The sequence below is a fragment of the Barbus barbus genome, assembly GCF_936440315.1.
Source record: "Barbus barbus genome assembly, chromosome: 22".
Lineage (NCBI taxonomy): Eukaryota > Metazoa > Chordata > Actinopteri > Cypriniformes > Cyprinidae > Barbus > Barbus barbus.
Genome location: NC_136750.1, coordinates 182,589 through 197,500, shown reverse-complemented (window position 1 = coordinate 197,500; position 14,912 = coordinate 182,589). Strand labels below are relative to the sequence as shown.

At 42.8% G+C, this 14,912-nt stretch overlaps 1 protein-coding gene across 2 annotated transcripts; it reads right to left on the bottom strand.

The window, feature by feature from the left end:
* Positions 1 to 201: 201 nt before the first annotated feature.
* On the bottom strand, positions 202 to 14,630 carry pdpr (pyruvate dehydrogenase phosphatase regulatory subunit). Of its 2 annotated transcripts, none has more exons than XM_079446199.1 (18): positions 14,452 to 14,630; positions 13,165 to 13,422; positions 12,940 to 13,073; positions 12,772 to 12,853; positions 11,470 to 11,633; positions 11,275 to 11,396; positions 11,028 to 11,145; positions 10,581 to 10,730; positions 8,371 to 8,563; positions 8,172 to 8,296; positions 7,003 to 7,158; positions 5,893 to 6,026; positions 5,664 to 5,812; positions 4,299 to 4,411; positions 4,037 to 4,131; positions 3,800 to 3,889; positions 3,322 to 3,504; positions 202 to 1,914 (listed from the first exon to the last, which is right to left on the bottom strand). In XM_079446199.1, the coding sequence occupies exons 2-18, from the start codon at positions 13,410 to 13,412 to the stop codon at positions 1,510 to 1,512; spliced, it is 2,661 nt and encodes an 886-aa protein (XP_079302325.1). In that variant the 5' UTR covers positions 13,413 to 13,422; positions 14,452 to 14,630; the 3' UTR covers positions 202 to 1,509. The 2 variants fall into 2 exon arrangements, with proteins under 2 accessions (XP_079302325.1, XP_079302324.1); XM_079446198.1 differs by having other exon boundaries at positions 13,165 to 13,425; positions 14,452 to 14,601.
* Between the last annotated feature and the right edge of the window lie 282 nt (positions 14,631 to 14,912).

Sequence of the window (14,912 nt, the reverse complement as noted above, 5' to 3'; positions counted from 1 at the left end):
AGCCTCTGAATTATTCTAGTACTCGGATCCGCTGTTAAGATGTTTTCTGAGATCTCTCGGTCCATGCGTTTAAACAGATTCCTGTTGAGTGGCTTAAATATGCAGAAGACTAATAATCAAAGGTCTGGCTTGTGAAAGTCTACTCTTAAGCTAGTGCATAAAAATAACACTTATGTAAGAAAATAGAGACAACAAATACATAAAGCCTATGAATCCAAATGAGTCAAACCTTGATTACATATTTTATTTATGAAAATTAATCAAACATTTGTACAATATAATGATATAAATACAAAGATCAGAAGGATCATGTTTACTGTATAATAGTCCTGTTATCTTTGTCTGACATTTAAAAAACACAGCAGGTACAAGCGAAGCGTAATGTGCACATCTGATCTCTGAATCACATCACAATCAGATCATTCCTTACATCCTCTACACAAAACCCTGTTACAACCAATGCTTACACTATTCTGTCTCGCACACACTCACAAGACAACGTAAAAGCAAGAGATGAGCAGTGAAAAGTACAAAGTAATTGTGGCTGAATAAACTTTAGTGATTTACTTGCATCGTGTGCAATGCTTTACTCTTATTTCACCTCAAAATCAAAAGAAAGAACGGTCTCTTGAACATGTTTTTATGAAATTCCCCTTGTTGTAATTATTGGGTGGTGTTTTGTGCATCTTTCAAACACACTACTGATCCTTACTGTGCAAAGCTGCTTCATTTAAACATGACGTGCAATTCTTAGTGCATTTAAATATGATCCGACTGTAAGCTTTTAAATAACTTTTAACATACAGATAATGTAAATATTATACTGAACATCTCACGACAGATTCACAACCAACAGATCACGTGATTCAGAACGATAGAGTAACAACGCCATCCTGATCAGACGACACTATAAACACAGCCTTTACTAGAGATACACGAGCATAAAGAATCAGGAACACCAGACGACTTCATGTGCTTCACGCTGCTAATGCTGCAAGGCACTTCATAAAGCGTCGCTCCAGGATCTCTGTTCAGACGGTTTCTCATTAATGTCACATAATTTGCATGTCCCTCATTTAGTATTATAGTTTCATTAAAAAACAGTGTGGCACGGAGTGTGAAATTCTCCAGTTCTCTCCAATTCAAATCCAACGCTTCAAACAGACACTGATTGTCTAGTGGCAATCTGACATCCATTGCTTTATTTTAAACCATGTGACGTGGCAAAAAGCCAAACCTTGACAATGATGAGCAGAACAGGACTTCTTGAAGACGACGTGACCGGACTAGCAACACAGCAAAAGTTCAACTATTCAGTAAGAAACATAGAAAGCCTTTCTTTCTAAAGTCAATTATGCTTTCAAATAACTGTCAGCTGGCAAAACTGGACATGGCAGGTGCTTCCTGACACACACTATAACACCAACAGCCCAAAAACACACATTTACAGAGCGGTGAAGCACACACAACGAGCGACTGCTGTAGAGAAACATCCACTGCAGCTCGTCTTCACTTGCTCTGGAAGTTGCTGAGCTCCACGTCGTTCTTGCGCCGCTTCTGCTGCGTGAAGAGCGAGCTGAAGGGGTAGAGCTTGGCTTTGGCAGGGAACCTCTGTCCGGCGATGTCCAGCTCGTAGTCTCCGCGGTTGATGAAGTCGGTGGTGACCGCAGCCGGAGAGCCGTCGGAGTTGACGGGGCTCAGGAAGCCCAGACACACGTGGCGCTGGAGCGTGTAGCTGTAGGCGCTGCTGGTGGTGACTCCGACCAGCTCTCCGCTGCGGTAGATGGGCTCGCCCCACCAGGGCCAGACGTCCAGCTCCGTGTCGTGATCCTCCAGAACCAGCATCACGAAGCGCCGCGAGACTCCCTCCAGCCGCTGCCGCAGCAGAGCGTCCCGGCCCAGGAAATCTGTGTCCTGAGAGAGATCAGGGAACAACACAACACTCATCTGGGGAAGCATCGCCGAGTCAGTCGGAAAAACAATGCACTGTACAACGCCAGATCTCACGGAATTTGCCACTTTTTGGATGGATACATCAAAAGTAGGTCAGTACATCTAAATCAAAACACGATATGGATTAGAGTCTGTAAATATTAAGGTGCAGAAATACTATTTAAATATGAATCCTGCATGTTCCTGTGTGAATGAATGGTGCGCGACGCTCTGCCGCCTCGCTATACGAGTACATATGATCTCTAGAACTGATCCGAGTCACTTCATCAGCATTTCACCGTTTCTTGTGAGAAAAACTATCGTCATATCATATACAAACAGAAGCCTATCTTCACAAAAACCCATCAAAATAAAAGTTTGGTTTAAATTGAAGAAACTGTGACAGAAATATTTTACTTGCTGTAATGATACTATTTCTATTACTAATAAAATGATTATTAAAACATTATTTTTAAGGACTATTTACCAGAAAAACAACTTACCAGAATTTATTTATCAGAAAAATGTAAATACACAACACAGTACTTCTGAAAAATAAATAATAATAAAAATAAACTCATTTATTCACAGGTGCTTTTGATTATTAAAATTTAATGCAACCATTAAAATGGAATCCAGAAAATTAATGGAAAACAGAATTTGGTAAAAAAAAAAAATTTAAAGAAAAATTATTTCATAGGGCCTTAGAAATGTAATTTGTTATCATTTTTATAAATTGCTGTTAAATTGTGCAAGTTTGATGATTTCAATTAATCAGACATGCTTTTTGATTAATACAATTTAATTTAACCATTAAAACAGAGGCTAGAAATAATTTAAATGAGAGAAAAAATAACGGAATCCAGAAAAAATAAAACTGAATTTGAAAAAAAAAAAAATAATAAATAAAACCGATTTCTTAGGACCCTAATCATCGTGGCTTCGAGCGCTGATCCAGTGATCCATGTTTCACCGAGGCCGACTCTGACAGGGTCGTGAGAAACCCAGCGGAGCACAGAAACTAGTGTTCAGTGAACTACGGCTCTGTGTATTAACTGCCTCTCCATCTGAAAGCAGGTGATGGAGATTTACCGCCAATCACGGAACCGGCTTTACTGACGAGATGCGCATGACAATCGCATGCCATTAAATGCACAGCCCTAATGTAAACAGGCCAAAAACATGATTAGTTCTTGCGGTGTTACTGGCCAGTGCACTAATCAACTGAGATCTCCGGTACTGTTTACTGTATGTGTGGTGCTACACAGGGAGTTTGCTAGGAGTCGTTCTGAGAGCTGTTTCACCTGGTATTATGTGGTTGTTAGAGCACTCTGGGTAGCTGTATGGGGTTGCTAACTGGTCCAAGTTGGAAGAAGTGAAGAAACTGACCTTGTCAAACTTGACCCTGAACTCCCGTCCGCACTCCAGCGGCGTGGTGAACGAGTCCAGATCCTGCCCCCAAAACGCAAAGAACTTCTCAATCCGCAGACTGCGCAGGGCGTAGTATCCCGCGTTCCTGATGCCGTACTTCTGCCCCACGGACATCACTTCATTATACACGTGCAGTGCATACTGGGAGAAGGAGAGCAGCGTCTCATCACTACAGAAGACTACAGCATTCACACTCATCTCTTTCTCAGCATCCTGAAATCCTTGCGCTAAGATTTTATCAGCTTTTAAAAGCGTGTCCTGTGATCTGTATGATTTGGACACACTGTGTTTGGCTGTTTTGAGAGGCATGAACTCTCCAGCGTCAACAGCCCCTTACAGCACATCCCTATTTTTACAGTTTTTGTACAATGATTATATTTTGTTCATTTTAGTACAGTGTATATGGTACTAGTAGATGTGAGTCGGAGTGATGTACCTCTATGGGAATATACAGCATGAACCCTGGCTCTCCGGTGTGCGTCATACTCATGACCCTGATGCCGTTAGCGTAACCCACACTCATCTCCTGCAAAACACAGCACAGCTAGTCCTCATGTGAACTCAGATAACATTCTGCAGCAGCATCAGCCGTGAGCACAGCGGCGTGAAACACCAGTGCAGTGAAGGTTTAATGCAAATATCTCCAGTACTGCAGCAGACGTGCTGGTCTCACCTTACAGAAGAGCGACGGGAAGTGTTCTGGAGTCATGGACACATACGAGAGCTCAGATAACACGTCCATGGCTCGAGGACCGATCAGATTCAGAGCTGAGGAAAACACAGGAGTCAGAGATCACCGCCATCAGCTCTACAAACCTGTGCTATAGGCCTTTATCTAATGGGGTCTAGTTACAAGGCTAGACCGTGTTTTACAGATTTCATGTTTTGAAGATTTCATAACACTTAAAAATGTTAAAACTTTGACATGGTCTGACCTGTGTACTTCCAGCTGACGTCCTCCAGGTGGAGCTGGGGATCATTGGGCATGTGTTTCTTAATCCAAGACCAGCAGTGAACTTGCTGATCGGTGGGAGAAATGATGAAGAAACTGAAGACGGAGAATAAACAAGAGAACCGGTGGATGTCAATAATAAAGAACTGATTTGAAGATCTAACTGAATCTAATCTAATCAGCTGAGAACTGAACTGTTTGTGAATGCATTACTGCATTTTCAGAAACGAGCGGTTTTGCTGGATTTGGTTATATGGAGTAATAATCCCAGCATGTTAAACAGCGCTCTGACTCCTAAACACTAGCTGCTTAAACAGGTCCTATGGGTTTTTGAAAAATATATTTTTTGCCGTTTGTAATGTAGCTATCCTTCAATGTAAACAATCTGCAAAATTGTTAATCAAAAAAAGTGCATGATAAATAAAGATTGTCTCTCAGAAGAAAGAGTTGACTCTGAACTGTCTTAACGAGTCGTCATATTAGCGCATCTTTTCAGCGGAGCGACTGCATCGGTATCATCCTCTGAATTAATATCGATGCCATTTTTATAACCTTCTAGGATCTTTATTTACAAGTAACCCATCGAAGCAAAAAATGTAATTGTTGTAAAGTTGCATTTCGGACATGCATTGTAATACAGAAAGACTAATCACAACGGACTTGGCCAGCTGACCAATCAGAGCAGAGTAGGCTTATGGAAGGGAGGGGTTTACAGACCTTGAGCTCAGAACTGCTTCGAACGAATCACTTAGAAATCACTGACAAATGATTCTAATATTAAACGTATATTGTTTTCTGAATATGTTTTTTGACCTTTTATACCTTTTATTTTTTGACCTTGACCTTTTGACCTTGTATAATGCATAGATACATTTAAAGCTGCTGTAGGAGACTCCAACACAATATTAGGACACGTTCAAATACCATATGACCTGCTCTTTAAGGCTGCCGACTGCCAAACTGAACTCTGATTTCAGAAACACAGATCTTATTCATTGCTGCAGCTCTCTGATTGCAATATATTATCATATAAATCTATTGTACTAGAATGCATAAACCTGAAGGAGTTTCATGTCAGAAACTCAAAATGTGACCCTGGCTGACTTTTTTCTTTTTTTTGTGATTTACTGTTTACTACAAACAGTAAAATCATCCTTCATTAGGTAAAGAACATTCCGTAAAAATGTAAGCTTGATATCTTGACTGTGTAAGACCATGTCAAAAATTGAAATCATAGTGGAATTAATGGTTGAAATCAAACTTTGATGTTTGTTATCTCACTATTGGATTTTGAGGCTTAAGCCTGGATTTCACAGAGAGGTCACAGACGAATCCCTCCCCAGCGCACCTGTTTTTGCTGAGACGCACAACGCTGCAGTCGTTCTCGTAGCCTCCCCTGTGGTTCAGCATGCCCGTGTGGACGATGTGACCGACAGGAACGTCCAGATCATTGGCACACAGTCTCTGCAGCAGCTCCAGGGCCTGATCTCCGGCAGACTGACACAAACACAGACAGCAGTCACACACCGTAGACGGCAGACCTCTGCTAGCTCTCACAGAACACAATCAGGACTCACTGTGAGCTCAAACTTGGTGAAGGAGGACATGTCGATGACACACACCGCCTCCTTACAGCACTTCACCTCTGCGCCCACGATATCAAACCAGTCCGGCTTGTAGAAGGTCTTGCTCTGATCCAGCGCCAGCAAATCTGTGTGGATGAAGACATGGTGCATTATGGGACAGAGAGTCCATACTGATCTATTAGATCTTGATGACGTACACTTCTAGTTCAAGGCTAGGACACAAACTTAAAGGTGTCGCAAACCTGGCAGAAGTCTGTGAAACACACAAGTCCACAAACCAGTGAGAAACTGTGTTTCAAATATGCGAAGTGAACACATGATGGCGCCACTGTCCTGTTTTTATATCAGGAGGGAGTGAGAAGCTGCCCTGAAACCTGTAACTAAACTACATGCACTGCAGTGTTACTGTTTTTCATCATATTATCATCTACAGCATGTTTTTATTAACATATTTATTGTAATGATGTGTCTTGTCTTTGTCATTGTCATGTTTCAATATTTTTGCTACATGAAAAAAATGTCCCTGCAGCACAGAAGCAGTCATGAGTAACACAGGTATATCTGTAGCAAGAGCCAACAATACATTGTATGGATCAAAATTATACATTTCTCTTTTATGACAAAAATCATTAGGATATTAAGATCATGTTCCATGAAGATATTTAGTGAATTTCCTACCGTAAATATATCAAAACTTCATTTTTGATTAGTAATATGCATTGCTAAGAACTTCATTTGAACAACTTTAAAGGAGATTTTCTCAATATTTAGATTTTTTTGCTCCCTCAGATTCCAGATTTTCAAATAGTTGTATCTCAGACAAATATTGTCCTATCATAACAAACCATACATCAATGGAAAGATTATTTATTCAGCTTCAATTAAAATTGACTCATGACTGGTTTTGTGGTCCATGGTCACATATTGATATTTCAATATTTTTGCCACATTATAGAGGGGCCAATGTAAGAGTGTTTAAAAACAATTTCTGGTAAAAGCATAACTCATATCTGATCTGAGCACAGCAGTAATCATCATGTATGTGTGACAGAAACAGTCAAAGCTGAAATGAACACACGCTGATCAGACGTGTTCTCTCACCTTTCCCGGCTGGAACAAAGTACTTGGCTCGCTCGAAGCCGTGCTTCTCCATCCAGCGCGCTCCCTGCGTGTCCAAGCGGTCGTACAGCGGACTGGTACGCAGCTGCCGACCCGTCTGGAAGTCCCAGCGAGGAACCTTCAGCTCGTACAGGAGCGCTGACGGACCACACACAGAACAAACAACAAGTAAACATCCCTACAGACCCGAGAAACATGTGATGAACCTCAGCGCTCTGACGGAGATCAGGAACACACACTTCTTCAAATAAAGATACACTAAAGGGATGCTGTGTTTTGTGAGTTTTATGTAGTTGCTGTCTAATAGAAGTGTTTTGGAAAGCCGTTTCATCAGCTGAACAATTAGCAACAACATCACAGTTCATGAACGTGTCCTAAGGCTTTGTTTGGAGTCTATCAAACTCTTCTCTCATATTCATTCTGAGATCAATCTGTTTGTAGCAGTGCTAATCAGAGGAGCCAAGTCCCCTTATTATACGCCACTTTGGGCTTCTTTTTTTGTTAAGTTGCATAAAATAATTCCAGGTCGTGGGTTGCGGTTTTTTGGGCTTATTTAAAAAAAAAAAAGTTTGCTTGTTAGGAAAATCTGACTAGCAACTTTGTTTCTTTACTTTTGTTTGCCGTTTTTGCATTGATTGACACTCTGTCTGCTCACAGTTAATAACCAATCAGTGCTAAAATGTAAAAATCATGTTCAGCATGAAGGCGCCTGACGCTGTAATGCAGCCAACAGTAGTAGACGTAATAGTGGGATGGCTTTCTTTTATTAGGTAACTGTTTAATTTTTACAATGTTAGTGTAATATATTAATTATCATGAGCTATAATAAAAAAAACAAGCAGGCTAATACTAACAGTATATACATTTGTTTCAGATATGTTTTATTAGGCTATAAATATGTGGCTAGAGCTCTCCTTCTCCTGTTTTTCTCTTCCTCCATCTCTCCAATGCTATTCTGCTCACAGGTGACCGGAGACGAGTTGTCTTCCTGCTTCATTGCAGTTTGCTGATTTTTGTAAAATAACTTCTGTTATTGTTTCTCAGATAAAAGAGTGGTTTCAGTTTAATATGTTGCTAATAAATGATTGATGATAAATGCTACTGATGATAAGTAGTCAGAAGGTATTGGTCTTGTTCTGGGAGTTACTCACGCATGACCTCCATCACGCGGTGCCGCAGGAACGTGCGGCTGCTCTGCAGATTCCCGAAGCGCTTGATGTCCAGAGGCCAGACGCTAGCGCTGGGGTATCCGTACGTGATCCACTCCGCCAAATACCTGCAGAAACAGAGAGGCTTATGAACTGATCAAACACCGAGCTCCACAAACCTCCAGCCGAGCTGCTTGCTGACCTCCCCGCTCCGCCGGCAAACGACAGGCCGGACGAGTTCATGCCCGCTAGCACGAAGTACCCGCTCACGTCCGGAGTCTCTCCCATCAGGCAGCGCATGTCCGGAGTGAAGGATTCTGGGCAGTTGACCAGCTGCTGGATCTCACAGGCCTCCAGACCAGGCATCCGGCGCAGCAGAGCGCTCAGCATGGGCTCTGCAGAGACAGCCGAGAAAACAAGACGCTCTCAAACACAAGACATCAGGGTAAATCCCAATCCTCAGTGTGTGTGTGTGTGTGTGTGTGTGTAATGCACACGTGTGTGTGTGTGTGTGTGTGTATAATGCACACGTGTGTGTGTGTGTGTGTGTGTATAATGCACACCAGTATGTGTGTGTGTGTGTGTGTGTGTGTGTAATGCACACCAGTATGTGTGTGTGTGTGTGTGTGTGTGTGTGTGTGTATAACGCACACCAGTATGTGTGTGTGTGTGTGTGTGTGTGTGTGTATAATGCACACCAGTATGTGTGTGTGTGTGTGTGTGTGTGTGTGTGTGTGTGTATAATGCACACCAGTGTGTGTGTGTGTGTGTGTGTGTGTGTGTGTGTATAATGCACACCAGTATGTGTGTGTGTATAATGCACACCAGTATGTGTGTGTGTGTGTATAATGCACACCAGTATGTGTGTGTGTGTGTGTGTGTGTGTGTATAATGCACACCAGTATGTGTGTGTGTGTGTGTGTGTGTGTATAATGCACACCAGTATGTGTGTGTGTGTGTGTGTGTGTGTGTGTGTGTATAATGCACACCAGTATGTATGTGTGTGTGTGTGTATAATGCACACCAGTATGTGTGTGTGTGTGTGTGTGTGTGTGTATAATGCACACCTGTGTGTGTGTGTGTGTGTGTGTGTGTGTGTGTGTGTGTATAATGCACACCAGTATGTGTGTGTGTGTGTGTGTGTGTGTGTATAATGCACACCAGTATGTGTGTGTGTGTGTGTGTGTGTGTGTATAATGCACACCAGTATGTGTGTGTGTGTGTGTGTGTGTGTGTGTATAATGCACACCAGTATGTGTGTGTGTGTGTGTGTGTGTGTGTGTGTGTATAATGCACACCAGTATGTGTGTGTGTGTGTGTGTGTGTGTGTGTGTATAATGCACACCAGTATGTGTGTGTGTGTGTGTGTGTGTGTGTGTGTTTGTATAATGCACACCAGTATGTGTGTGTGTGTGTGTGTGTGTATAATGCACACCAGTATGTGTGCTTGTATAATGCACACCAGTATATGTGTATGTGTGTGTGTGTGTGTGTGTGTGCGTGTGTATAATGCACACCAGTATGTGTGTGTGTGTGTTGTAGGAGCTAGACGATGTATGATGATGTGTGACGGAGTCGTAGTGGTGTCCTATTTCTATTATTATTATTAATACTCTATTAATATGTTCACCTCTACCCCATAACACTCTGTTTCCAGGAGTGAGAGGAAGGGGCATAAAACAGAATTAGGATTGGGCCTTAGTCTACTAGAGAGTAACCGTATCCGTGTGCTTTCTGTTCACACACAGCTGGTATTAGGCAGCGACACACAGATGAACCTGCCCATCATCGTATCGACTGATAGAAGAAATGCAGAAAACAAAACTCAATCCTGAATAAATGAATCAACGATGCAGTTCTAGAATGCTTCCCTGATAACCGCTGAAGCGTCACCACCACTCCAGAAATAATCAAAGAAGCTAATGCAGGACTACGCTAACTGTGCGTGCCAAATCCATTAACACATCACATCTGAGACTTACAAAGCGTTTGAATCCAGAGTTTTCAGGAAGGTCCATTTTTCACATAAATCACTCAGATTTTACCATAATCACAAATGTTTTATATATAAGGTTTACTGTGTAGAGCACACAAATCGTGTTTTAAATAAATTGACTGGTAATAAATCTGACAGGCTGGTAATTTTTCATCCATCAACCACCTTTGCAGGTAGTTTCTAAAGTTAGATTCAGACCCTGATCTTATTCCTCCTCGTGTCACTCGTTTGCTAAATACCAGGATGACAAACAGAAGAAAAACGGTCTGACAGAACAAACATTCTCAACCTTCTCACAGGAGCTGACTGTCCTCTCTAGCTAAAATTAGCCGCCGATCTCAGCGGTTGAGCAACGATGACTCTGACAATGACAGAAACTCACACACGCATCATGATCATCATCGAGTTCAGCTCACCGAAATGATCCCAGTCTTCCTGCATGTTCTGAATCTCCAGCTGGTTGCGTCCCTCAGTGAAGATGGGTTTAGGGTTTTTCTCAAAGCCACCCGACAGGATCCCTCCGTGCCAGGCCCGAGCGTAGATCCGCCCATCCATGTCTATCACCACTGCACACACACACAGAGACGATCAGCGGTTACTGCAGTGCTTTATGAGCTGGACACTCACACTGAGACTGACTGCGGTTCGTTTATAATGAGAGCACACGGTGATAATCAGTGCTGAGAGCACAAGAACGATTCGGATCGGATCGGGGACAAAAGACCTGATTGGGACATCCCGAATAAATATATTGTGTATGTATATTTATATGTATCTATTGTTAGCAAGTGTATTTTGGAGCCACAGAAACCTTGTGTGTGCGACTGATTTGTGCTGATTAGTGATGCGGTGCGATGCGTCACCTGGGCTGTCGTTCTGAACCGGCTCAGATAAGGGTTTGGTGAGCAGGTAGAAATGTTCACAGCCGTGTAAGGGAACAGACACTTTGACCTCGCCGCTCTGACCGAGCTCATAGGCCCACTGAAAAACACACCACAGACCCATCTGTAATAACACTGTAAAATACAACTATCAAGTCTAAATAGCAAATCTAATGAAGACAGATCTGCTTATTTCCAGATCTGCATGGCGTGTTGTTCAGAGACTGACCTGTCCAGCACAGTTGATGAAGTATTCACACTCGATGGATCCGCGGTCGGTCTCTACAGCCGTGACGTGACCCTTCTTCACCACCACATGATTAACACTGGTGTGCTCGTACATCTGCACTCCTGACACATGAAACACAGCGTGAGCAGGTGATGAGCATCAGCGGCCCTGAAGCGTGTGTGCAGTCAGTCATACCATGAGCCGCGGCGGCCACAGCGAGCGCGCGAGTGACCTCCGGCGGGGACACCACGCTGTCTCCGGGCAGATGCAGCGCTCCCACCAGGTCATGCATGTTCACCAGCGGGTGCAGCTTCGCCACATCTCTGGGCTTGATGACGTTACAGCTGACGCCCAGAACCCTGCAGACACACATCAGAGCTCTGGCTTCAGCAGTGATCCACAAACAGAAGGCTGTCTGGAGAGCAGTTCTAGGGCTGCATCATTTGCTAACAGCAGAACAGCTTTAGATATTAACTTTGCTGTTATTATTCCAGTATCTGATTCATGTTATTTGATCACATCCTCTCCTGAGAATTTTGGGCGAGCGAAGGTAAATGTGGCCACAGTGTAAGACTTCAGTTATTCAGGAACAGAGAATCTGAATCTAACGAACAAGAAATCAAAACACAAACCGTCCCAAACCGCTCCCTATCCCCTATATAGTGCACTACATCGGGTGTCAGCCATTTTGTAGTGCTGTCCGAATTCTGAGTGAACGACTTTATTCCCTACATTCGTTCACTAGTTTTTACCCACAATGCAATGCGGAGAAGTGACGAGCTGGAAGAGAGAGCGAGAGTTTGAAGGAGAGATGCCGTTTATTTCTGCTTTAACGTTTACTTCATACATTGTCTATATTAAAATATATTATGTAGACATTAACTGGGTTTAATATTTTACTGGTTTACTGAGGTGGCATTTTTGTTAACTTACAAAAATGATGATAATTTGGTGTATGATTTAAAAATGTTTGGTTTTCCTTCTGATGTCTAACGGTCGCCTGAAGCCGCTCTACGGCAATATCTTATCTGAGCGCAAAACACTGCTCGGGAGACATTCAAGATACTACAAATAATAAATACATAAATTATTAAAGTGCGTTTAATTTTGTTAACAGTATTTTAATAGTATTTAATGATTATGAACATAAGCATTACAAGACAAATTAATACCATCGATGAAACCACAAAGCTGACGCGGAGGTACGTATAATTACAATATAAAGACATTTTCAGTGTTATTGCTGTCAATAATATTTTCTAAATAAGGTACACGTAAGAAAAGTACATATGTGACGATCAAGTCTCACGCACAGTGTACACGGCATGCTCACTCCTCTCTGATATAGTGCACTCAGCTGGCACACTATAAAGGGATCAGTGAATGAGTGAGCGATTTGGGACACAGCTACAGAAAGCACACTGTGATTTCTTCTTCACTGCAAACTACGATCTGATCTGATCTGTCCTGAGAAAGAGATACAAGAGAGCAGCTCACTTCAGTCTAGACGCCAGACGCTTCAGAGACAGGAGCCGGTCCTGATTCTGAGCCAAACACAGAGAGCCGGTCCGAACGAAACCTGCAACACACACACCCAGACTGAAGACCAGTACCATGCTCTGTCTTTGATAATCAGTGTGTCGTGCTGTGATGGTGATTTCTCACCCGTTTTAACGCCTGTCTCCTCTTCCAAACGCTCGTAGAGTGCGATCGAGTAATCTGCCATCTTACTCTCAATAGAAAGAGGTTTGGCGACGCTTACGATTCCTGCACAAAACCGCGTTGTGCCAGCTCCGAGTCTGCAACAGACACAAACACACAGCATATGGACTCTATATGGACTCAGATATTTCAGATATGCATATATATGACAGATGTGTGTGAGCTCACCTGCCCTGCTCCAGCAGCACGATCTCCGTCCAGCCCAGCTTGGCCAGATGATACGCCACCGATGTGCCCACGACGCCTCCTCCACAGATGACCACTCGAGCACGAGCGGGCAGAGCCGCGGACGCAGAGTCTGAGCTGGAGAACCGCAGCGATCCGTGCGGACGAGCGAGACGGGCCCCGGTGCCACAGAACCAGCGGGGCAGAAGAACCGGGGCCAGAGCCCGGATACTGCAGGCTCCACTGTGCATGACTGCACTGCTGCTGGAACACACACACACACACACACACACGCTTGTTTCTGTGAATTGTGGGGACTTTCCATATACTTCTATTACTTTTATACTGACCAAACGATATTTTCTATCCCCTAAACCTACCCCTTACAGAAAACCTGTTTGCTTTCTTATACTTTCAGATAAACATAATTTACTTTTGTAATAATCTTTCCCTCCTGGGGACCACAGGCCAGTCCCCACCACTTCAAAAACATCAGGTTTTACTATCCTTGAGGGGACATTTGGTCACACACACACACACAACCCTAACCCACCCACACACACACCCACCCACGCACACACACACACACACACACAACCCTAACCCACCCACACACACACACACACACACACACACACACACAACCCTAACCCACCCACACACACACCCACACACACACACACACACAACCCAAACCCACACACACACAACCCAAACCCACACACACAGAGAGAACAGATCCTTCGTCTGAACTCCAGCAGATTCACAGATTAATGCTTTAATTACACAAACTGACGATTAAAACAATGCGTTTATGTACAAACTGCGAAACATTTACACACAGTGTGTTTAACGGAGATTACCACAAACACATTATTATTATTATTATTATTATGATCGCTTCATGTGTGACACTTCTGCTACTTTCTACAATTAACTTAAAAGCGAATTAATGAACATTAAACGAACGGCAGATCAAATGAACAGGAACTATTACCGTGTGATTAATATTAATCAGATTTGTTGTTTATAGATGTCACTGTATATCACCTTTCACCGTGTTTTATGCTTTTATTTAGTAATGTATCGTCATGTTAGCCGTTAGCTTGAGGCCTGAGGAGATTCCTTCAGTAAAACACGATCAAAACACGAGTATTTCTCTCTAATCAGCTGTGTTTGTCCTGAAATAACGAGCTCAGAGATTAATTTATTCAGGAACGCGATTCTGTTGAAGGACAAACTCGAGAGATACGAGCTAAACACCATCCGTCTCATTACAGACACACATACCTGCAGACAGCTGCTAAAGCACTCAGATCTGATCAGATGATTGATTTGATGTGTGCTGTGTAAGAGCCGAGAGTAACTTTACTACAGCTGCAGATCAGCAGAGTAACTTTACTACAGCGGCAGATCAGCGGAGCCTGGCATCTTCACTGCGCATGCGCGGAGCGGAGCCTGACATCCTCACTGCGCATGCGCGGAGCAGCGTGATTTGCGTATTTTATCACCTCACATAAAAACACATTCCATCGGTTTAGATTTCTTTGAAACTTCTTATTATTCTCATGTCACACACATGCGCGCACACTCTCACACACACAAATAATTATCCTTCTTTGTTTTGAATCCTCTCAATATAATCATTGACAGCATATATATATGGCAAGCCATTTTAACATTTAATCTATAAATCATACTAGTATCTATATCTTCATGCTACTAGTACTTTTTTTTTTAGATACTACTAG